This window comes from Erythrolamprus reginae, chromosome 4 (genome assembly GCF_031021105.1).
Source record: "Erythrolamprus reginae isolate rEryReg1 chromosome 4, rEryReg1.hap1, whole genome shotgun sequence".
Classification (NCBI taxonomy): Eukaryota; Metazoa; Chordata; class Lepidosauria; order Squamata; family Dipsadidae; genus Erythrolamprus; species Erythrolamprus reginae.
The window spans coordinates 69,989,559-70,012,971 of NC_091953.1; the positions used below are offsets into that span (position 1 = coordinate 69,989,559).

General features: G+C 43.7%; 1 protein-coding gene across 2 annotated transcripts in view; it reads left to right on the forward strand.

The window, feature by feature from the left end:
• Window positions 1-4,567: 4,567 nt before the first annotated feature.
• Window positions 4,568-23,413, forward strand: part of SRPX (sushi repeat containing protein X-linked) — a 127,546-nt gene continuing 108,700 nt past the window's right edge. For both annotated transcript variants that reach the window (XM_070750587.1, XM_070750588.1), the window contains exon 1: window positions 4,568-4,677. In XM_070750587.1, the coding sequence (XP_070606688.1) occupies window positions 4,608-4,677 (70 nt within the window). In that variant the 5' untranslated portion in view covers window positions 4,568-4,607. The remainder of the gene's footprint in view (window positions 4,678-23,413) is intronic.

Genomic DNA, 23,413 nt, shown 5'->3' on the forward strand with positions numbered 1-23,413 from the left:
TTTGCCTTATCTTCTTTTCGTCTTTCCGAATGTATCGCACACTCGATTCGTTGATCCCATAATGCCGACCAACATCTGCATAAGAGCGTCCCTCTTTTAGCATGTCCAAAAGTTCAATTTTCTCCTTAATTGTCAGCATCTTCCTGCTCTTTTTAGTGTTGCCGTCTCCGCTCTGCGTGCAACGTTTAGGAGCCATCTTCCAACAAGTTGTAACAAGTTGTAAAAGTTCCAAAGCACACTGGGATAGCACCACTGATTGGCCGAGATTTCTGTCCATCAGCATTGTCGGGCGAAATTTTTGCAATGACAACGCTGATTGGCTGAGATTTCGGTGCATCAGCAATGACGGGTGAAATTTTTGCGATGACAATGCTGATTGGTCAAGATTTCGGCCCATCAGTGTTGTCGGGCAAATTTTTAATCAGCTCTTTATGTGAAACCGTATCAAAGGTTTTGCTGAAGTCCAGATAGACAATATCTATGGCACTACCTTCATCCAACACCTTTGTGATATAGTCAAAGAAATCAATGAGATTAGTCTGACATGATTTGCCCACAGTAAAGCCATGGTGATTTGGGTCCAATAAGTTATTGGTTTTTAGGTGCTGATTTATCCTCTTTTTGAATAGAGTCTCCATCATTTTAACTATAACTGATGTCAAGCTAACTGGCCTGTAGTTACTAGCTTCTTCTCTACTGCCCTTCTTGTGGGTAGGCACAACACTGGCCATTCTCCAATCATCAGGAACATCTGTTAAAAGGGATTGGTTAAACAAATCAGTCAGGGGGGTAGCAATCACAGATCTGAGTTCTTTAAGGACTCGGGTGGATGCCATCTGGACCCCTTGCCTTATTTCTTCTTCTTCTTCTTTTTCTTCTTTTTCTTCTTCTTCTTCTTCTTCTTCTTCTTCTTCTTATTATTATTATTATTATTATTATTATTATTATTATTATTAATTAGATTAGCAGGCCGCCCCTCTCCGAAAACTCGGAGCGGCTCACAATAACAATACACAATACAAATCCAATGATTAAAAAAGAACAGTTAAAACCCTTAATATAAAAACAATCATACAACCCAACAAACCATACATAAAACGGGATGGCAAGGGGAATCAATTTCCCCATGCCTGGCGGCAGAGGTGGCTTTTTAGGAGTTTGCAAAAGGCAAGAAGGGTGGGGACAGTCCTGTTCTCCAGGGGGAGTTGATTCCAGAGGGCCAGGGCTGCCACAGATAAGGCTCTTCCCTGGGTCCCACCAGATGGCATTGTTTCGTTGACGGGACCCTGAGAAGGCCAACTCTGTGGGACCTAATTGGTCGCTGGGATTTGTGCTGCAGAAGGCGGCCCCAAAGGTATTTGTCTTTAATCGTTCAAGTTCTTCTAAGTCATCGGCCTCTGAGATCACTGGAGCTGAATCCCTACAGCTGGAAGCAATGCTATATCCATCCATAGTATTATATTGTAAGCTGCCTTCTGAGAAAACTGAACAGAAGTAGCTATTCAAATGGTCAGCAATCTCCTTATTTCCATCAACGTATGTATTATCTCCAGTACTATTTATTTATTTATTTATTCATTCATTCATTCATTCATTCATTCATTCATTCATTCATTCATTCATTCATTTATTTAAGTTGAAAGTGACCTTGCAGGTCATCAAGTCCAACCCCCTGCTTAAGCAGGAAATCCTACTACACTCCAGCCAAATGACAGTCCAATCTACTCTTGAAAATGTCCAAAGTTGGGGAGTTCACAACCTCCTCTGGCAGGCCGTTCCATTGGTTGATCTTCCTTATTTCTAGGTTGAATCTCTACTTGATCAGCTTCTCACCGTTGTTCCTCGTCTGACCCTCTGGTGCCCTAGAAAACAGCGCGACCTGCAGTTTTTCTTCTTCCTATCATTAATATATCTGAAAAAGGTTTTATTCCCCTTCTTCACAGATTTGGCAATTTCTTCCTCTTTCGAGACTTTAGCAGCATATATTATCTGTTTTGCCTCCTGTCTCATTTTATATGTCTCTCTGTCAGCTATACTTCCAGATTCTTCCTATAGGCAGACTTTTTTTCATTGACTATAGCCCTTACACCATTACTATTAGTTATTTGCCTTACATGCAGTCCAGTGGCTTTTAAGATGACCTTTTTAATACAGTCCACTGGGTGCTTGCTCCTGCTGTTTTATCCATGTCCTTTAATTCATTATTTAAATATTTCCCCATTTTATTTTGTTTTTCTGAAATCCAATACTTTGATTGTAGTGTAGGATTGCTCACAATCAGTTTTTACATCAAACCACAAACATAGGTGATTACTGCAACCTACGTTTTCTCCCACCTTAACCTCTGAAACCCAGTTCCCATTTGTAAAAACTAAATCTAGAATATTCTCCCCCCTAGTTGATGACTTAACCAGCTGTGCCAGAGCTGCTCCTGTAAGGATGCTTTTGCATGTAAGGGCACAGGGGATATTCCAGTTAACATCAGGCATGTTGAAATCACCCATAATCACAATATCTCCCTTTACTGCCATTTGGGTAATTTCATCCACCATCTTGTTGTCATAATCCTCAAATTGCTCTGGAGGCCTATGGATCACCCCAAATCTAATGACAGAACCCTCTTTAGTTTGCATGCAAACCCAGAGAGTCTCCAGCTCTTTACATGTATTTTGAATTAGTGTTGCTTTTAGACTTTCTTTAACATAAATGGCTGCTCCACCTCCCCTTCTCTCTACTCTATCCTTCCAAACAATGTATATCCTGATATGGATATTTTCCATTCATTGAAGTCCTTACACCATGTCTCAGTTATGACAACCAGATCCAAATTATCTCTTGATATTATGGCCATTAACTCACAGAGCTTGTTCAAGCATTGAGCATTTGTGCACATTACCCGAAGAACATTATTATCATTATCTGTTTGTCTCTTATCCTCAATAACTACATCTATTTCATTTACAGCTCCCTTTTCATAAATTTCAACAAACTGATTTATCCGCATTGTCCGGGGACAGAAATCACCCACGTTGGTTACATCTCTGTCTCCTTTATCTAGTTTAAATGCCTGTCCAAAAAAGTTCTGAACTCCTCACCACACACCTGGGTACCTCTGTATGATGGATGCAAACCACCCCTCTTAAACAACTCCCCATTAGACCACCTACTAACATCATGACTAACATATCCAAAACCTTCAGCTTTACACCACTGCCTTAACCACGCATTAAACTCTGCAATGCAAGTTGTTTTATCCTCCTGACTACAAACCAGTAACACCTCTGAGAAAGTCACTGAATCAGTTATTCTGCCCAGCTCCACACTAAGACATTGGAAATCTCTTTTTACTCGATTAACATTTCTCTGGGACAAATCATTTGTGCCAAGATGCATCACCACATCAACCATTGGTGGATGATGTGAAATGATTTTTTCATCAAGGAAAAAACAGTCCATTTGCCTTTTGAAAAAGCACCTGTGAGAGAACTGGATCTGTTTTTTCTATCCTGGCTTATCTAATCAGTGACCTCTTTTTCACAGTGGCCACTTAGATACTCTGGAGTCTGGAGATTAAAAGTATGCTTCCAGTGGTGTTCTCCAGTAAAGTTGCCAAAGAGAAATACACTATAATTTTCTTCTTGTGAACATTGTAGATGGTGTTCTGTTCTTTACAGCCCCAGCTCTGGAATGTGCACCTTACTGGAACGACAATAGAGAGGAATTTAAAAATAAACATTCTGCAGTGATCCCAAGCCTGTCAAAGCAGACAGAGCTGGGGTTTGTAGTCTCTCTGTTGTCTGTCCGGGCTGTAACCGCTGAAGGTTGGAAGTGTTGCCGCTGGAGGAGCCCTGAGGCAGACTGCTCCGGCTGATTTGGGTCGGGACAGAAGGCGGTTCAGTTTCCTATCAATTTCATGGAAGTCTCCAGCTTTTTCCAACTATTTCCTCTACAGCCTCACTTGGGGAACTGAAGAGTTTATTTATTTATTTTGTCCAATGCACAATAATACACAATGAAGGTTATAGAGGATATACAGTACTTGAGTAAAATATATTAGAGGAAGAATAGAAGTGAAAATATAGGAATAAAATATATCAATAAGAGAATAGAAGAAAAGATATATGGATAGTAGATACAATATATGAGATATAGGGGAGACAGGCGACGGGAGGCACTCTAGTGCACTTATGCAAGCCATAAATTAGAAAGAGAAAGGAGGAAAAAAGTGTATTGGGAACTGCGTGATCAAGATTTTATTAAACCTTTGTGTGAGATCAGAAAAAAACGCCGACAGTCAATATGCGATCAGGCGCTACTCCGTCTGGGAGAACGGGCTGGAAACAAATTGCGTGTACACTCAGAAGGCATCTACGGCATCTCTCCTCAGTCTCCCTGCAACTCTATCCAGGGGGGTTAAAGTGGGGGCGAAAAGGGAGGATTCCAGTGCGCTTCGCCGGCGGGAAGAGGACGCAGGGGAGGAGTTTGCACAGAGAGCTTCACGGCTTGCTTGGCGAACGGCTCTGTCTCTCTCCCGCCCCACTGCTCCCGCCTTTCGCTCTGGCGAGCCTCGAAGCAGCAGGGAACCAACTTTTCTGCAGCCGAGGATCATGACGGGAACTTCGGTATGCTTGGCAGTTCTGCTGGCGGTGGGTTCGCGCTTCATCCTCGCGTACCAAGGTAGGAGTGTGGCTGGGTTGGGGGGGGGGAGGCTCCCGCGGTCGGAAAAGAAACTCTCGAGAATGACATACCTATCGCGCTTCGAACGCGGCACTTCTGGAATGTGGAAGCGCGTTTGGAATTGTGTGGCGTCTGCTCGGGGAAAAAATATGCACCCTTCGTGGGATTGTCATACTCTCGCACTGGAAGAATCTGATATTTCCGGAGCGAAAGAAGGCATCGTTAGTGGAAGGCGTTTGGAAGCGTTCTAAATCCCTGGAAGGCATTTCTATAAATACAAATGCTCCTGGTCAACTATGGAGCCAAATTGGCATTAGCGCAACGCGAGCATTGCAAGCGCTGGCTCTTGTCAGCGATCAGTACTACTCGGATGCCAGCCCTGGTAAACCATATGCAAATACAGTTGGCCAACCAGGAGAATGCAGTGCTGGCTCTTTTTGGATGCTTGAGACATAGGTGGCATCCACATCTCTGTCTTATAAGCAGTGTTTCCCAACCTTGGCAAGTTGAAGATATTTGGACTTCAATTCCCAGAATTCCCCAGCCAGCATTTGCTGGCTGGGAAATTCTGGGAGTTGAAGTCCAAATATCTTCAACTTGCCAAGGTTGGGAAACACTATTATAAAGGATACAGTTTAAAATATTGACACTCAGGAACACGAGGGTCATCCAGAAAGTAATGCACCACATTTTTTTTCTTAGCCTACAATAATGGTACGAATACGAAACTTTAGATATACATTATTTGAATTGTCAGGAGTGTGTGTAAATTTTGGATTTCTTTAGACAGACAGTGTAGCTGCAGCAGTGTTTCGAAATGGTGTCTGTAAATGATGTATGTTACAAGCAGTGTGTCATCATTGAATTTCTCACTGTGGAGAAAGAAACTGTTGGAAACATTCACAAATGTTTATGTATAGTTTATGGAGAAGCTGCAGTTGACAGAAGCATGGTTAGTCGCTGGGCACAGAGGGTGAGGCCATTAGAGGTGATTCACACTGTTCAGAAATGGCTTCGTGACTAGAACAAGGAGTGGTACTGACAAGGCATACATGTCCTTGTGTCTCACTGGAGGAAGACCATAGAACAGAATGGAGATTACGTGGAAAAATAGAGTGTGTAGAAGAAACATCATTCTTTCCTGTGTCTCACTGGAGGAAGGCCATAGAACGGGACGGAGAGTACGTGGAAAAATAGGGAGTGTAGAAGAAACATCATTTTTTTCTTGTGTCTAAGTTTCATTGTGTTCAATAAATAATTATTGAAGACAAAAATGTGGTGCATTACTTTTTGGGCAACCCTCGTATGTATGTGTGTGTATGTATGTATGTATGTATGCTCAACAACTAATCATGATCTATGTGTGTAACTCATCTTAAGTTTCTGCACTTAATCTTGAAACCCATGAGGATGTCTCTTCCCAGTAGAACATACTATGTGTTGTGGTTCAGCCTGAGGCTGCTCAGGGACCGGCTGTGTCTCTGCTGGCTCCATGCCCAGAGGAGGATGACAGCGAAGAGGAGGGGGCTGAGCAGTCGGATGGGGGAGAGGAAAGTCAGGAATGGGACAAAGGAGAACAGCATGAGAGCCCCGGGGGGGGGGCTCTCCCCAGCCAGTAGCTTGGAGTCATTAGGTGATGAAGCACAAGCCGTCATTGACATGTGACAGAGACATTCAGATCAAAGAAAGGAGCAATTAAAGAAGTATTATCAGCACTGAATTAGGAACAGCTGGGCTTGGGTGTGGTCCTCCTTAGCAGGGTTTAAAAGGCAGGCAAGCCCTTGAAGCCATGTGGAGTGTTATCAGTTGGAATTGTGGTGACCTGCTTTGTTCTCGGCGTTTCTGTTCCTGGCTTGTGGCCCAGCAGTTTGGAAGACCCGTGGGAGGTGTAGGTCTGCTATCTACAGCCTCGTCTTGGCAGCAAGAATCCTGTATTGCTGCATGGACTTTTGCCATCGTGTATATATTTGAAGTTCCAGCGTTTTCCTGTTTGTAAGGACATTTTCTGTTACCTGTGTTTTTCTTGAATTTTATAAACTGCCTTTGCCTTTTACCAGTGTGTCTGGCTTATCTTTTTGGGTTGGTCATAGCTTCCGGAGTGACCCAGACAGAACACTATGTACTATGAATACAGCAAATTTCCCATTATCTGGGAATTGTGTCTTACTAGACTGTGAACTTTTAAAAAAAATTATTTATTTATTCATTCATTCATTCATTCATTCATTCATTCATTCATTCATGTGTATATATGATTACAGACAAATATAATCATAATTGTGAATACATAAGATATATAAGCATGGTTATGAGTACATGAGATGCTTACAAATACATAAGGACAGTAGGACAGCGATAGTTGGCATGCTTATGGGCTTATGTACGTCCCTTACAGACCTCTTAGGAATGGGGTGAAGTCAACGGTAGACAGTCTAAGGTGAAAGTTTTGTGGGTTTGGAGAAGAAATTATAGAGTCAGGTAAAGTATTCTAGACATTGACCACTTGGTTGCTGAAATTGTATTTTTTGCAATCAAGTTTGGAGTGGTTTATCTTAAGTTTGTATCTATTGCGTGCTTGTATATTGTTACAGTTGAAACTGAAGTAGTCATTGACAGGTAGGACTTTATAGCAGATAGTTTAGTGTGCTACACTTAGGTCAGATCAAAGGTGGCATAGTTCTAAATTTTCCAGAATTTCAAATGTGGTGGCATAAGGTATTCTATTGCAAACAGAGGACTCTTGAAATATCTCTGGACATTCTCAATTGTATTAATGTCTGATGTATAGTGTGGGTTCCAGACAAATTAACTCTTTTTGAGAATTGGTTTAGCAAATGTTTTATAGGCTCTGTTTAAAAGTATTATATTACCAGAGAAGAAGTTATGCAAGATTAGGTTAACCACTCTTAATGCCTTTTTTGAAATGCTGTTCCAGAGGCTCTGGCATTTAGATCATTAGAGATAGTTAGAGGTCCTTAACTGAGTGAGGATCATCAACAAGGTCATGATCATCTAGTTTGTATTTTGTGTTCTGATTACTTTTGCCAATGTGTAAGACTGATTGAGATTTGCAGTTGCCACTTGTTTGATCATTCTGATACATAATCAAGGACTTTTTCAAGGGTAGCAGCATTATCAGTGGTGTTGAATAGTTTTACATCATCTGAGAAGAGGATGCAGTTGCTTTTAATATGATTGCAGAGGTTATTTATGTAAAATATAAAGAAAGTTGGTCCCAAAATGCTGCTTTAGGGGACACTGCTATTAACAGGTACATGATTTGATAGAGTGCTTCCCATTTTGACCACTTGTTACCTGTTTGGCAGGAACACAGTTATCCATTTGTAGAAGGGTCCAGAGATGCCATAGGATTTACGTTTTAGAAGTAGTTTGTCTTATACCACTGAATCAAAGGTTTCACAGAAGTCTATGTAAATTGCGTCAATTGCTTTGCTCTGTTTGAGTCGTGCAGTCTATATGTTTTTACAATGTGGGAGGATTAATTTTTTTCTGAAACAAAATTGTTTGTTAGAGAGTAGATTGTTCGACTCCAAGTGGAGGGTAATGGATTGGTTAATGATTGATTCCATAACTTTGCAGGTGACGCAACATAATGAGATTGGTCTGTAATTTTCAACTAATATAGGGTCTCCATTTTTGAAGATAGGGATGACTGTGGCTAATGACCGTAGATTGGGTAAGGAGCTACTCCTAAAAGATTTTTGAAAAATTAGCTCAGAGATTCTGCTAGGGCAGTGGAATTTTTTTTAAAGAAGTCAGCACATAGTCCGTCAGGTCCAATAGATAGTGATGGTTTTAGACTGCATAGTGCCCTGCCAACATTGTCTTCTGTAAAATTTATTTGTATTAGATTGTTGTAATTGTTTGTAGTTCACCTAGGAAATACAGTGGTACCTCTACTTAAAAACTTAATTCGTTCCGTGACAGGTTCTTAAGTAGAAAAGTTTGTAAGTAGAAGCAATTTTTCCCATAGGAATCAATGTAAAAGCAAATAATGTGTGCAAACCCATTGGGAAAGAAATAAAAGCTCGGAATTTGGGTGGGAGGAGGAGGAGGAGGAAGAAGAGGAGGACAGTCGCTTCCGAAGAAAGAAGGTGAGATGAAGGGAATAAAAAAAATCCAAAACTTTAATGCTTAAAAAAAAAAGAGGGACTCTGAGGCAGTAAGGAGGAGCACTCACCTCCATTCACCTGGCATGAGGCTGCCTCCCATACATTGCGCCAGAGAGAGACACCAGACCAAAGGGAGTTTTTCTTTTCTCTGGGTGCTGGCAGAGGTTTATTCCCTCTCCAAGCACCCAGAGAAATGAAAATGCTTTGTTTTCTCTGGACTGCCAAAGCTTCCTTAAGCGCTGCCAAAAGGCTCCTCTGCCAGACCAGAAAAGCCCGAGATGGCCAGGATTAAAGGGGGAATGGCAGGAAACTGTCCGGCCCTTCGTGCCATTGTCAAATTTCCTGGGAAATTTTTCTGGGCTCCGGTTCTTAAGTAGAAAATGGTTCTTAAGACGAGGCAAAAAAATCTTGAACACCCACTTCTTATCTAGAAAAGTTCTTAAGTAGAGGCGTTCTTAAGTAGAGGTACCACTGTATTGGACATGAGTTGTAACTGTTTACAAAGATTGAGCCAAAGAATTTATTGAACAGGTTGGATTTAACAGTTTTATCATTACTGTCTTTATTATTAGGTCCTTTTAGAGGTGGGGTGGTTTTCATCTCTTTAAGCTTGTTGTTTACACAATTGTAGAACGTATGCCGGAGATTTTCCTCTTGTTTGGTATGATAATTGGTGCATTCAGTCTTTATCTATTGGCTTTATTTGTAGTGGCTTTTAAAGTTGGCTAAGTAGACAGTTTTGTTTTTTCAGCAAAGAGATTTGGGGGGGGGGGGTTTCCTGGTTTTGGGAGTTATAAGTGATACCTATAGTTTAATGATTCTTTTAACTTCAAGAAAAATAATTTTTTAAGGTCTTTGGCAGTTCCCAAACAGACCCCACTCACATTCTTTGATTCAGGTTTTGTAAACAGTAACAACTCATTTAATTAAATTAATTAGTTAGATAATGAATGAACTGTTTAATCAATCAACTAAACCAATTAATTAATTAATTAATTTAGTTAGTTAATTAGTCAGACAATGGACTAAACTATTCATCTAGTGGTCAGTCAATCAGTCAAGTAATGGGTAATTAATTGGTCGATAAGGCAATAAACTATATTGTAATCAATCACAATTAACTCTCTGATTCTGGGTTTCCAACGCTCTTTGGACAGCGCTTTGAAAATGCGGAGCCAAACCAAAGCGACACAACGGATTCCCCAATTCTCTGGGGTAGCCTGTTGAACCACTTCTGATTGGGGTCCCATTATATGGACTATCCTGACCTGGAGGGTCAGGTGAGAGAGGGGAGTATCTGGGAAACCGCAGGATATCACAAAATCCTGCAGGTAGCCAGTCCTTTGACCATCAGTCTGCTGGAGGTAACCAGTTACCCATAGCTTCAGTGGTAGCCGGAGCTAAGAGGCTTATGAACTGAAAATAGATGCTACCTGGTGAGAAAATTGGAAATTTAAAATCTGGACTTTGGGAGAAGAGATATATTGGAGGTTTGTGAAAACTTGACTTTGGACTGATTTTTGGCAAGGAAAGAGATGTGAAGACACTGGAACTCTGATTTCTGGCTCAGCAGCGGGGATAGCTTTGTGTAATGCTGTCTCTCCCAAATGCTGCATTTAAAGTACCAGAACGATATACAGTGATCCCTCTATTATCGCGAGGGTTCTGTTCCAAGACCCCTCGCGATAATCGATTTTTCGCGATGTAGGGTTGCGGAAGTAAAAACACCATCTGCGCATGCGCGCCCTTTTTTCTATGGCCGCGCATGCATAGATGGTGGAGTTTGCGTTCCCCGCCGCCCACGCAAAGGGGAAACCCCGATTCGGCTCCTCGCTGCTGCTGTGCTACCGAGCAGATCAGCTGCTGGGCGGCCGAAGGAACCTTCCCTGGGTCTTCCCCCTCTTGCTGGCGGGCGGGCGAGCGGCGGGCATCAGCAAGGAGCCGGGGTTTCCCCTTTGCGTGGGCGGCCAGGAAGACCCAGGTTGGGGGTCCGGGGGGTGCTGGGAAGCCCCCCAGGCCGGCTGCGACCTTTTAAAACAGCCGCGCCGCTTCCCAGCTGAGTCCTGAAGCCAAACACGGAAGTTCGCCTTTGGCGTTTGGCTTCAGGACTCAGCTGGGAAGCGGCGCGGCTGTTTTAAAAGGTCGCAGCCGGCCTGGGGGGCTTCCCAGCACCCCCCCGAACCCAGGTTGGGGGTTCGGGGGGGTGCTGGGAAGCCCCCCCAGGCCGGCTGCGACCTTTTAAAACAGCCGCGCCGCTTCCCAGCTGACTCCTGAAGCCAAACCCGGAAGTGGTTTTTTTAAAAATTAATATTTTTTTTAAAATCACGATATAGCGTTTCGCGAAGATCGAGATCGCGAAACTCGAGGGATCACTGTATCACCTGTGTTTTTATAAAATGCTACAACTCTAAAGAAGCTGATATTTTAAAGAGAAAAATATTTCTTCTTGCCTATTTTTATTACTTTCTTTTTATGTTTAAGATACTTTAAAAATAGTTCAAAATATTTTTTTCTTTCTATTTTTTAAAGGCTTTTCTTATACTCCCATCTAGTGGCAAGAAGTTAAAAGAAAAGTACAAGCTGTAGTATAGAAAGGTTGTTTAAAGTGGCCTTGAGATTTTGCTACATTTAACAACAAAGCCAGGTACAGTTTGTTGATTCATTATATTATTACCACAAAGTGATAAAAAGTTTTTTTCCCTTTTCTCTTGAAAAGTACATTAACTCTGCTTCTTTGTTTCAGGCTTCTGTATGACAATTCAGATAAAAACCCTTTAAGGGTTATATGTTATAATCCTATAATTAATATATGTTGCTTATATGTATTCTAGACACTACAACTTTTATACTAAGCCACTTTTTCTATTTGTATTTTAATTTTTATTTTATCTACAATTCAACTTTATCAAGTTTATTAATTTAAATTTTTAATTGTTTCTTTAATTTTTTGATTTTCAAATTTTTAAATCTTATTTTATTATTTTATTATTATTTTTAGTTTGAGTTTTCTTTTATTATACTTCACTTTTTTCCATTTCTTTATTATTTTACTATTTTTATTAGATTTTGATTTTGATGGCTTCTTCCTGAGATTTGGTTTTTATATTCTTCTTTTTATCAGACCCTAGTTCAAGTGCTGGGTCTGACTAGTTAATTTTTTGGAAGATTTTTTTCTTTCATTCTTTTTATTTTTTCAATTGGATTTACTTCTGGATATTTTTATTTTTTTGGTTTTTCTTATTTTTTCTTCTTTGTCAGTTCTTTTTTTCTTCTTTTGCCTTTGTTTGCTCGATCACTGGATTTTTCTATTTATTCATTGGATTACATTTGTCTTTTTAAAAAACTATCTTTTTGTAAGGCCCAAAGTCATTGTGTGAAGTTAGAGATTTTGGCCTGACACAGTTAGCAGCGATAGGGAAACGGGAGGGGTGTGAGAGAGAGAAATTGATACCACCACACATTCCTTTACACAGAGTCCAAGGTCAACTGAACTAATGAAGAGGCCAATAATCCAGAAGCCAGATTGGGCCACATGATAGCACTTGTGGGTGTGGGGATGTGAAATGAACCTTAACTTGGATGGGAACTGAAGGGAAATTCAGTGTTGGAATGATTGGCCATGAATTCAAAATGGCTTTGCTAATAAATTGAACGTTGTGTGAGAGTACAGGAGTGGAATGTGATTTATTTCTCAGATACTATTTGGTTCGCTGACAACAAATTCCAACATTCCCTCTTGAGAATGGAAGAGAGAGAGTTAACCAAGAACCTGGAGGTGGAAGGGCTTGGAGTTTTCTACCCCCCTCTCCTGGAGGATCCAGCCAGTATTCAACAATACGGAGGTACAGAGGGAAGTTTCCAGAGACTGAGAAGAGAAAACTCCCTCCCCGGGAGGAGCCAGAAGGGTCCTTAACAGCGGCTGCAATGAAGGAAGGAACACTTCCAGATCTCCAAAGGGAATACAAAGACTTGGGAAAGGTTTTCAGTGAGGAAGATTGCAATGAACTGCCCCCTCACAGACCCACAGACAGTGCAATATAATTTGAACCAGGGGCAACTCTCCCAAAACCTAGAATGTACACAATGTCACCGAAGGAATTGGGAGAGCTGAGAAAATACATAGACACCATCCTGAGAAGGGGATTCATCCAGCCTGGCAATTCCAAGACAGCACCCTTCGTTCTCTTTAAGGAGAAGGAAGGAGGGGGTCTGTCTGATGGTCGACTACCAAAATTTAAATGCAGTGTGTGTGCAGAACACTTATCCCCTCCAGCTTATGAAGGACTGACTTAATCATGTAGCCAAGGGGAAATATTTTACCAAACTGGATTTAAGGGAGACTTATTACCGCATCAGAATAAAGGAAGGGGATGAGTGGAAAACCGCTTTTAACTGCCTTAGGGAGTTTCCAATTCTGAGTGATGCCATTTGGTCTGAAGGGAGCCCCTGCTGTATTCATGCAGTACATAAATGAAGTTCTACACGACCACCTCCTCAATGGGGTCTCGTGTACTTAGATGACATCCTTATCTACAGCCAGAATCTCCCTGACCATGTCAAATTGGTGAGGCAAGTCTTGAAGAAACTTTTGGCTGCTAAGCTCTATGTAATGCTTTCCAAGTGTGAAATTCACCAGACATCAGAAGACTATTTGGGATACCGCATATCAAACGAAGACATATAGATGGACCCAGCCAAGATGGAGGCTGTGCTTGATTGGCAAGCTCCCCGCACACGCAAACAATTACAGAGTTTCTTAGGATTTGCAAATTTCTACTAGCAGTTCATTCCAGCTTTCGCTGAAGTTGCCTTGCACCTAACCGAGTTACTAAAGACTGGGTCAGACCCTATTAAGCCCAGACCATCTCAGTCAATCAGGTGGACGATGGAATGCCAAAAGGCTTTCAAAAGGCTCAAAAGACTTTTTGCAGAGGTGCCAATCCTGCAACTGAGCGGAAGTTTGTGATCCAGTCAGATGCCAGCGATGTGGCAATAGCTGCAGTGTTATTACAAGACAATGGAAAGGGACAGTTGCTGCCTTGTGCATACCTTTCCAAGAACCTAACCCCCACCGAGAGGAGGTGGGCTATTTGGGAGAAGGAAGCATTTGCTGTACATGTAACACTGCAGACATGGAGGCAATTTCTGGAAGGTGGAGCAATTCCTTTCGAAGTGTAGACTGACCATAAGAACCTTGAAGCATTAAAGACCCCTCAGAGGCTTTTTCCTAAGCAAGTACGATAGGCCCAATACTTCAGCCATTTCAATTTTACACTGAAACATAACCCAGCTGGGAAGAATCTCATTGCTGACGTTCTGTCACGAAAACAACAGTACTTATTTATTTATTTATTGGATTTGTATGCCGCCCCTCTCCGTAGACTAGTACAGTACTGAGAGACAGAAAGAAGTACAACCGATCATCCCATGTCTTTCCCCACATCCTGAAAGTAAGGAGAAACCTGCACCTGTCCTCACCCGAGACCAGACCAGGAGACAGTTTCCAGCAGGAAAGAGAAAATGGGAGAACAAATTGAAGTCAGCTTTGCCCACTGACTCGTGGTTCAATGATCATAAAGAAATCCTAACACTGAGGGAATGGTTGGCTTAGAAGGGAACCAAACTGTATTTGCCTGCCAGCTTGTGATTAGAGTTTCTCCAATGGAGTCATTACTCAAGACTAGGCAGCCACTTCGGGTTCCTGAAAACATTGCACCTGGCACGGAGACAGTTCTGGTAGCCCAGAATGAGAGCAGAAGTCAAAGATTATGTGAAAAGTTGTGCCACCTGCGCCACCAGAAAGCATAGGCCGTGGGAAGAAATAACAATGGATTTCATAGTGGAACTCCCTGAGAGCAAGGGCAACACTTTTGTTGCCCTTACATACATACACTATATGTATGAAATGAATGGTTGCTATGGGAGGGCTGGGTGGGATTTTGGTATGGATGAAACGAATGGAAATGGTATGAATGATTTAATTAGCCTACCTGACACTGGAGAGGTGGGAGGGAAGGGGGTACCGATCTCTGGGGTGGCAGAGGGTCAGAATATCCCGGTGTTGCTGGGGAGAGGCAGATATGGCAGGAGCCATGGAGCTAGCCATTCCAGGAAAATGAGGGATCACTGCTTAATAATGATCCCTTGTTCTGGCTCAGTGAGCTCAACCCTGGGCACGGGTGATGAGTGTAATTCTGGCCCTGGGCTCAGGCTGCTGCTACTCAATGCCAGGTTGGTGGTAAATAAAGCTCTCCTCATCCGGGATCTGATCCTGGATGAGGAGGCTGACCTGGCATGTGTAACTGAAACCTGGCTGGGCCCAGAGGGAGGAGTTCCTCTCTCTGAAATTTGCCCAGTCGGGTTTCAGATATGGTATCAACCTCGACCCCAGGGAAGGGGGGGAGGAGTGGCTATTATAGCCAGGGAGAACCTTTGCCCGTGTAGACTCGTTGCTCTAGAGATTGTGGGTTGCGAGTCCTTCTTGGTGAAGTTGGAGTTAGGTGTTTAGGTGGGCTTGTTTCTCATGTACCTGCCTCCCAGCTGCATTTCAAAAGCTCTGCCTGTGCTACTCGAGGAGGTAGCCGGGTTGGCGGTAGGATTCCCCAGATTTATTGTCTTGGGGGACTTTAACCTGCCATCATTCGGCAAAACCTCTGGACTGGCACCGGAGTTCATGGCCGCCATGACGGCCATGGACCTGACTCAAGTAGTACAGGGTCCGACTCACGAGGGGGGGGGCACACACCCGACATGGTATTCCTCTCTGAGCAATTGCGTAATGGTCTGAGACTAAGGGGCTTAAAAGTGTTGCCTTTGTCATGGTCGGACCATTTTCTACTACGGCTTAACTTCCTGGTTCCAATTCTTCCTGGTAGAGAGGCAGAACCAATTAGGTTGTTCCGCCCCAGATGCCTGATGGACCCAGAGGGCTTTCAGAAGGTGCTTGGGGTTATTCCAGATGCACTCATCCACAGTTCGGCAGAGTCTCTTGCTAAGGCCTGGAACAAGGCTGCAGCAGAGGCTCTTGACCAGATTGCGCCGTTGCGACCTCTCTGCGGCACTAGACCCCGTAGAGCTCCATGGCTCAACGAGGAGCTCTGGGAGTTGAAACGCCAGAAGAGACGTCTGGAGAAGCGATGGAGGAAGAGTAAGTCCGAATCCGATCGAACACTTGTAAGAGCTCATATTAAGACTTACAAAGTGGTACTGAAGGCGGTAAGATGTGCGTATCATGCCGCCTTGATTGCATCAGCGGAATCCCACCCGGCTGCTCTGTTTAGGGTGACCCGCTCCTTAACCAGGTGGGAGTTGGGGAGCCCTTGCAGAGTAGTGCTGAGGACTTTAACACGTTTTTCGCACATAAAATCGCTCGGATTCGAGTGGACCTCGACTCCAATTGGATAACACAGTCGATTGACAACGAGCCAGTCGAGGTGACTGGGGCCCGTACTTGTCCATCTGTCTGGGAAGAGTTTGATCTGGTGACACCTAATGAAGTGAACAAGGCCATTGGAGCTGTGAGTTCCACCACCTGTTTACTGGATCCGTGTCCCTCCTGGCTGGTCTCAGCCAGCAGGGAGGTGACATGGAGCTGGGTTCAAGAGATTGTCAACACTTCTTTGGGGAGGGGGTCCTTTCCGAATCCCTACAAGGAGGGACTTGTGCACCCCCTCCTCAAGAAGCCTTCTCTGGACCCAGCCATTCTCAACAACTATCGTCCAGTCACCAATCTTCCCTTTATGGGGAAGGTTGTTGATAAGGTGGTGCCGTTCCAGCTCCAGCAGTCCTTGGAAGAAGCTGATTATCTAGGTCCTCAGCAGTCAGGATTCAGGCCCGGCTACAGCACGGAAACTTCTTTGGTCGTGCTGATGGATGATCTCTGGCAGGCCCAGGACAGGGGTTTATCCTCTGTCCTGGTGCTTCTTGACCTCTCAGCAGCTTTCAATACCATCGATCATGGTATCCTTCTGCGCCGGCTGGAGGGGTTGGTAGTGGGAGGCACTGTTCTTCAGTGGTTCTCCTCCTACCTCTCCGGTCGGTCGCAGTCGGTGTTAGTGGGGGGCCAGAGGTCGACCTCTAGGTTGCTCCCTTGTGGGGTGCCTCAGGGGTCGGTCCTCTCCCCCCTGCTATTTAATATCTACATGAAACCGCTGGGTGAGATCATCCAAGGGCATGGGGTGAGGTATCATCAGTACGTAGATGATACCCAGCTTTATATCTCCACCCCATGTCCAGTCAACGAAGCAGTGGAAGTGATGTGCCAGTGCCTGGAGGCTGTTAGGGTCTGGATGGGTGTCAACAGACTCAAACTCAACCCTGATAAGACGGAGTGGCTGTGGGTTTTGCCTCCCAAGGACAATTCCATCTGTCTGTCCATTACCCTGGGGGGGATTACTGACCCCCTCAGAAAGAGTCCGCAACTTGGGCATCCTTCTCGATCCACAGCTCACATTAGAGAAACATCTTTCAGCTGTGGCGACGGGGGCGTTTGCCCAGGTTCGCCTGGTGCACCAGTTGTGGCCCTATTTGGACCGGGAGTCACTGCTCCCAGTCATTCACGGCCTCATTACCTCGAGGCTGGGAAACCCCACCTACGGACTTCTGTTGCCAATGAAACGCTCGTTTTTGCGATGCTGGGATTCCTCTGCAGCATCGCAAAAACACAGAAGTCCGGAGGTGGGGTTTCCCATGGAGGGGAGCCTCAGGGAAATCCCAGCAGTGCAAAAACGGGCGCTTCGACTGGCAAAAGGGGTGAATTTTGGGCTTGCACGCATTAATCACTTTTCCATTGATTCCTATGGGAAACATTGTTTCGTCTTGCAAACTTTTCACCTTAAGAACCTCATCCCTGAACCAATTAAGTTTGTAAGACTAGGCATGAATCCCGGTGACCAATAAGGTCCCACAGAGTTGGCCTTCTCCAGGTCCCGTCGACTAAGCAATGTCGTTTGGCGGGCCCCAGGGGAAGAGCCTTCTCTATGGTGGCTCTGGCCCTCTGGAATCAACTCCCCCCGGAGATTAGAACTGCCCCCACCATCTTTGTTTTTCATAAATTACTCAAGACCCACCTATATCGCCAGGCATGGTGGAACTGAGACACCTCCCCCAGGCTTTTATATTTTATGTTTAGTATGTGTTGTTTGGTTTTAAATGATGGGGATTTATATGTTTTTTCTCTTTTAATATTAGATTTGTTCCATTGTAACATTGTTTTTATTATTGTTGTGAGGCGCCTCTAGTCTTCGGAGAGGGGTGGCATACAAATCTAATAAATTCTTCTTCTTCTTCTTCTTCTTCTTATTATTATTATTATTATTATTATCATCATCATCACTGTACTGGAAAAAATTGAAACATGAGAATTTGATTTAAATTTTGGAAGACATGGCAAAGATGAGAAATGGTGGTAGCTGTATATAATGATATAACACAAAATTTACTCATTGTTTAGATTTTAAACATATGGAACTTTATTTTATGAAGTAGGTGTTATATTATGAATAGTTTCTTTTATTAAAGATATATATACATATAATTTTTATTAGCTATATAATACAGTATTAAAATTTAGATAAAAGAGATTTTACTAATGTTTGCATTGATGTAATGTAACTTTTTATAGTAAGATGAAGAAGAATTTTTATTTGGACAATGTCGTATAAAATTTTTTAGATGAGGACAGATACGAGCCTCCATTGAGTGAGTAATAAGAAATTCGAAAATGCCAGTCGATCAGTTGGGCTCAGGGGGATATCCTGATGGGAGAAACAGGATCAAATGGTGGGGACAGACTCCAGTGGGGGAAAACAAACAGGCTCCCATCTCCCATGGGAAAACCAGCTCTGATCTGGCTCCTCCAGGACAATCTCCGATAGGGAAAAAGCTTTGATCAGGTGCTCCTGGGATGGACTCTGATGAATCATGCCTGGGAGAACATGTGCCAAGGATAACACCAGTCTTTGCCGTGTACCAGGCTTCAATCAGGCTCTCCACCAGAATCCACTGGGGTTAGATGATCTCAATTTCACCGGAATGCTCCTCTGGGGTCATGGAATCTCGATCTGTTCCACTGATCATCAGGATCTGCTCCACCAGCCAGCCGGATCAGATAATCTTTGCCCAGGATCAGGCTGCCATGGAATGAAGCCCACGAGGATCAGATGATCTTTGAAAGGGATCAGGCCACCAGATTAAGATTAATTAATTAATTAATTAATCTAATTTGGGTGTATGTGTGTGAGACTGTCATATATTGTAATGTTCACAGTTACATTGCTTCTTCATTCAGGATAGTTGTGGCGTTTTGATACACTATACACATTTAGTATAGGATCGTTTGATTGAATCTGATGTGTCTAAATAGATTACTGTAATATAAATGAATATAAAGTAATTGCTGAATGAAAGTTATTAACATTTTTAAGACCACAATAATAATAATAATAAATGGGGGGGGGGGGCGGAGTGTCATAATCTTGCAGAGTGAATTTAATAAAATCAGTGTAACTTAACCTTTATACCAGGGGTCCTTAAACTTTTTAATTTGTTTGTTTGTTTGTTTATATTTATTATTAGAGTTGAAAGGGACCTTGCAGGTCATCTAGTCCAACCCCCTGCTCAAGCAGGTACCCTGCACCATCCCAGTTGCTTAGGAGTCTAGTTGTCCATTTCAGGAAACTCAGTTTGGCAGCAATTCTTCCCAGGAATTATAGAAATATTTCGCCCTCCCTCTGTCTCTCTCTCTATTTACTTATCTCTCTCTGTCCCTCTCTCTTTTTCTGTCTTTCTCTCTCCCCCTCTGTCTCTCTATCTCTCTTTTTCTATCTATCTTCTAGAGGCAGGGAAGTAAAAAACAGGTCCGGTTTTGGCATCCTGAGGTGTCTGTACACTCCGTTTACCACCTCTCCCACCTCCAGAAGCATTCTGCAGGCCAAAAATGGATGAAAATGGCCCAGTTTTTTGGTGTGCACTGTTTTCCACCTCCCCCACCTTCAAAATGTTTCTGCAGGCTAAAATTGTTGGACATTTAGTTCCATCCCATGGGCTCGCAAATCTAAATCCTGCACTTAGCCAAAGGGTGGGCAGGACAATGTGAGTAGGGCAGCCTTGTGGTCCTGTGTGGCCCGGATTAATGGCTTTGGCAGGCCACATGCTGCCCACAAGCTGTAGTTTGAGGACTCTTGTTCTATACAGTTAATATTAAAAGTACAAGTCATCCCTGTTGACCAAAATTCTCTGTTGTTGAGTTTTGCTATAGTTATTAAGTGAATCATTGCAGTTGTTAAGTTAGTAATGTGGTTGTTAAATGAATCTGGTGTCTGTTCTGCTAGCGTGTTTCAACCGCCCGTAATTACAGAGTAATTAGTCCAGGAAGACACATACCACACAATAAAAGGAAAACCCAAAAGTTTTTATAAACAGAAAAACAGGAACAGCTCCTTTTTTAAATGTCAAAGGGATTTTCTGGTACACACAAGGCACAGGTTAAATGCAATCCAATTGCTCACCCAATAACTGGGAAATTGAGTCCAATTCTAAAGTTCAGAGAGTCCACACACAATCTTGAACAGCACAAAACCCACGATCTTGACGAAACAATGAATCAGATTAACATGAGGCTAAAACACCAAGTTGCACTTTGATCTGTAGCACTAATTACAGCAGCCCCACCCAACCACAGGTGGCCTCATTTTCTCTTGTAATAATCCTTCAGTTGTTGTCTCCTATGCATCACTCTACGCATGCGTGGATGTGTCATTAATTCTTGTTCAGAATCCAAGGATGATACAGATGATTGATCTCTTCCTGGGCTGTCTGCCAAACTCCCCTCTTCCCTGTCACTCACGCTTCCTTGGTCAGAGGAGGCTTCGTCGGCAGATTCCATTGGGAGCAAAACAGGCCTGCGGCATGTGGATGTTTCCCCAACATCCACCTGCACTTTCCTTGGGGCAGGAGCTGGGCCAGAGCTAACCACAACAGGTGTCCTACTAAGTTTTGTTTTCAGAAGATTGCAAAAGGTGATCACATGATCCCAGGACACTGCAACTGTTATACATATTACTCAGTTGCCTGAGTAATATTTGATCTAAATTTTGATCACGTGACCATGGGGATGCTTCACCAGTTATGTGAAGAACAGTAATAACTCATTTTTTTCAGTGCCATTGTAATTTTGAATGGTCACTGTAGCAATCATAGACACAGAGACATGGTTTTCTGAGCAAAGCAGTTCCGAGTTAGGAGGACCTTCTCTCTGGGTATGAAGCCTCAGTGTTCAGAGACCTGTTCTCTATGGGCATATTCAGAGATCTCTCTTCTCTCTAGGTGTTCAGAGATCTGTTCTCTTTAGGTATGCTGTTCAGAAATCTATCTTGCTTGGGACTTGCTTTTATTTTTATAGCAATTGCTTTCGTCACACAAGTATAAAAGATCTACTATTTTAGTTACAATGGTAAGTGGTTAATATATAACACATAGTATACAGACAAATCATATCAAGGTGTATTTTCTAACTAAACAGAATAGAGTTTAATTAACTTTTTATCCTAGACAAACAGAAGATTGTTTAATTACCTTAGATAAACAGAGAGCTGAGTAAATAATGTTTACATTAAGCAGGATGGAGTCAATATTAACCGAAGACAGGCATTCCACATTCTTTAACAATTATTGATAACAACTACAGGTCACTAACGAAACTGTGTAAGTCAGGACTACCTGTATATACATAAAGGATTTGTTTAGTAATCTTAAAAATTGTCCTTCACTCAAGGAAGTTTCAATGTACCCTTAATCTGTAAACCAGAGGTCCCCAACCGCCGGTCCGCGGACCGGGACCGGGCCGTTGGGGCTTTTCAGCCGGTCCGCGGCGCCAGGGCCCCCTCGGCCTTTCTGCACCACCAGCGGCGCTCCCCCCGCCAGCCAGCCAAGCCCCGCGCCCGCCGGAATCGGCTCCTCGCTCTTCCCCCGCCGCCCGCCGCGTTTGCAGGAGGTGGGGAGGGTCGGGCGGCCCGCCAAGGCCAGGAGGGACGCCGCTGCCCCCCCCTTCCCCTCTCTCCGCCCGCCGCTGCGCCTCCTTGACGCCGAGAGGAAATGCCGGCAAAGGCTTTCCTCAGCGGAGGCCGGCGAAGGTGATATTGAATGTCGGGGGAGAACGGGCGGTTGCACGCGCTCCCTATCTCCCTGCTAGCCCACTCGGAATATTCAAAATAAGAAAAACCTTTGCCGGCGAAGGCTTTTCTTATTTTGAATATTCCGAGTGGGCTAGCAGGGGGATAGGGAGCGCGTGCAACCGCCCGTTCTCCCCCGACATTCAATATCACCTTCGCCGGCCCCGCCTCTCCTGCAAACCCCCTTGCTGAGAGCCCGGGGCAAAAGTGCTCTCGCAAAGGTGAGGCGGGCAGGGCGTGCGCGCGTCATCGCTGAGAAGAACGGAGAGAGAACGAGAGTGAGTGAGAGCAACAGACAGCAAGAAAGAGAGAGTGAGAAAGGGGGGGAGAGAAAGAGATAGCAAGAGAGAGAACAAGAGAGAGAAAGAGCGTGAGAAAGAAAACAAGAAAGAGTGAGAGAGAGAGAAAGCAAAAGAGACAGAAAGAAAACAAGAGAGAGAAAGTGAGAAGAAGAGAGAGAAAGAGGGGGAGAGAGAGAGAAAGAGAGAGGGGGAGAGAGAGAAAGAGAGGGAGAGGGAGAGGGAGAAAGAGAGAGGGAGAGGGGGGAGAGATAGCAAGAGAGGGAGAGAGGGAAAGGGGGAGAGAGGGGGGAGAGAAAGAGAGAGGGAGAGAGAGAGGAGATAAAGGAAGAGGAGAGAATGGAAGAGAAAGAAAGAAAGAGGGATAGAAAGAGAGAGAGAGTGAGAGATGCTCAGTGAGCCTTTCTTTGAAGTTGCCTTTCTTTCTTTCTCTTTCTTGCTTTCTTTCTTGCTCTTTTTCTTTCTCTCTTTTACCTTTCCTTCCTCTATTTCTTCTTTTCTTTCTCCTTCCTACCTTCTTCCCTTACTCTCCCCTTTCATAAGTTTCCTTGCTTCCTTCCTCTGTTCCTGTCCCTTCCCCCTTTCTTTCTTTCTTTCTTTCCTTCCTTCCTTTCCTCCCTCCATTTCTTGCTTTCCTTTTCCTTCCTCCCTTCTTTCCTCCCTCATTCCCTTCTTTCACTCCTTCCTCTCTTACTCTCCCCCTTTCACACCTTTCCTTGCTTCCTTTGCACCCTTCTTTTGTTCCTGTCCCTTCCCTCTTTCCTTCCTTCCTTCCCACCATCCGTCCATTCATTCACCCATTCCTCTCTTGATCGCCCCTTTTACGGCGCCGCTGACAGCTAGCTCCCCCCCCCACCGGGCCATGGAAAACTGGTCTAGCTTAAAGCCGGTCCCTGGTGCAAAAAAGGTTGGGGACCTCTGCTGTAAACTGTTAAAACAATACTGGTATTAAATCTAGTGCCAACAGAAACTGAATAGAAAGATGAACAAGATAGTACAAGATAGATAGCTGTGTATTTTAAAAATGCTAAACAAACTCATTCTATCAAGTTCTGTAATTATGTGTCCTGGTTCTGGTCACTGCTGATCAGCATCTCATGTAGTTTGATTTTCTTTTTGCTTACCTGTAGCCAGA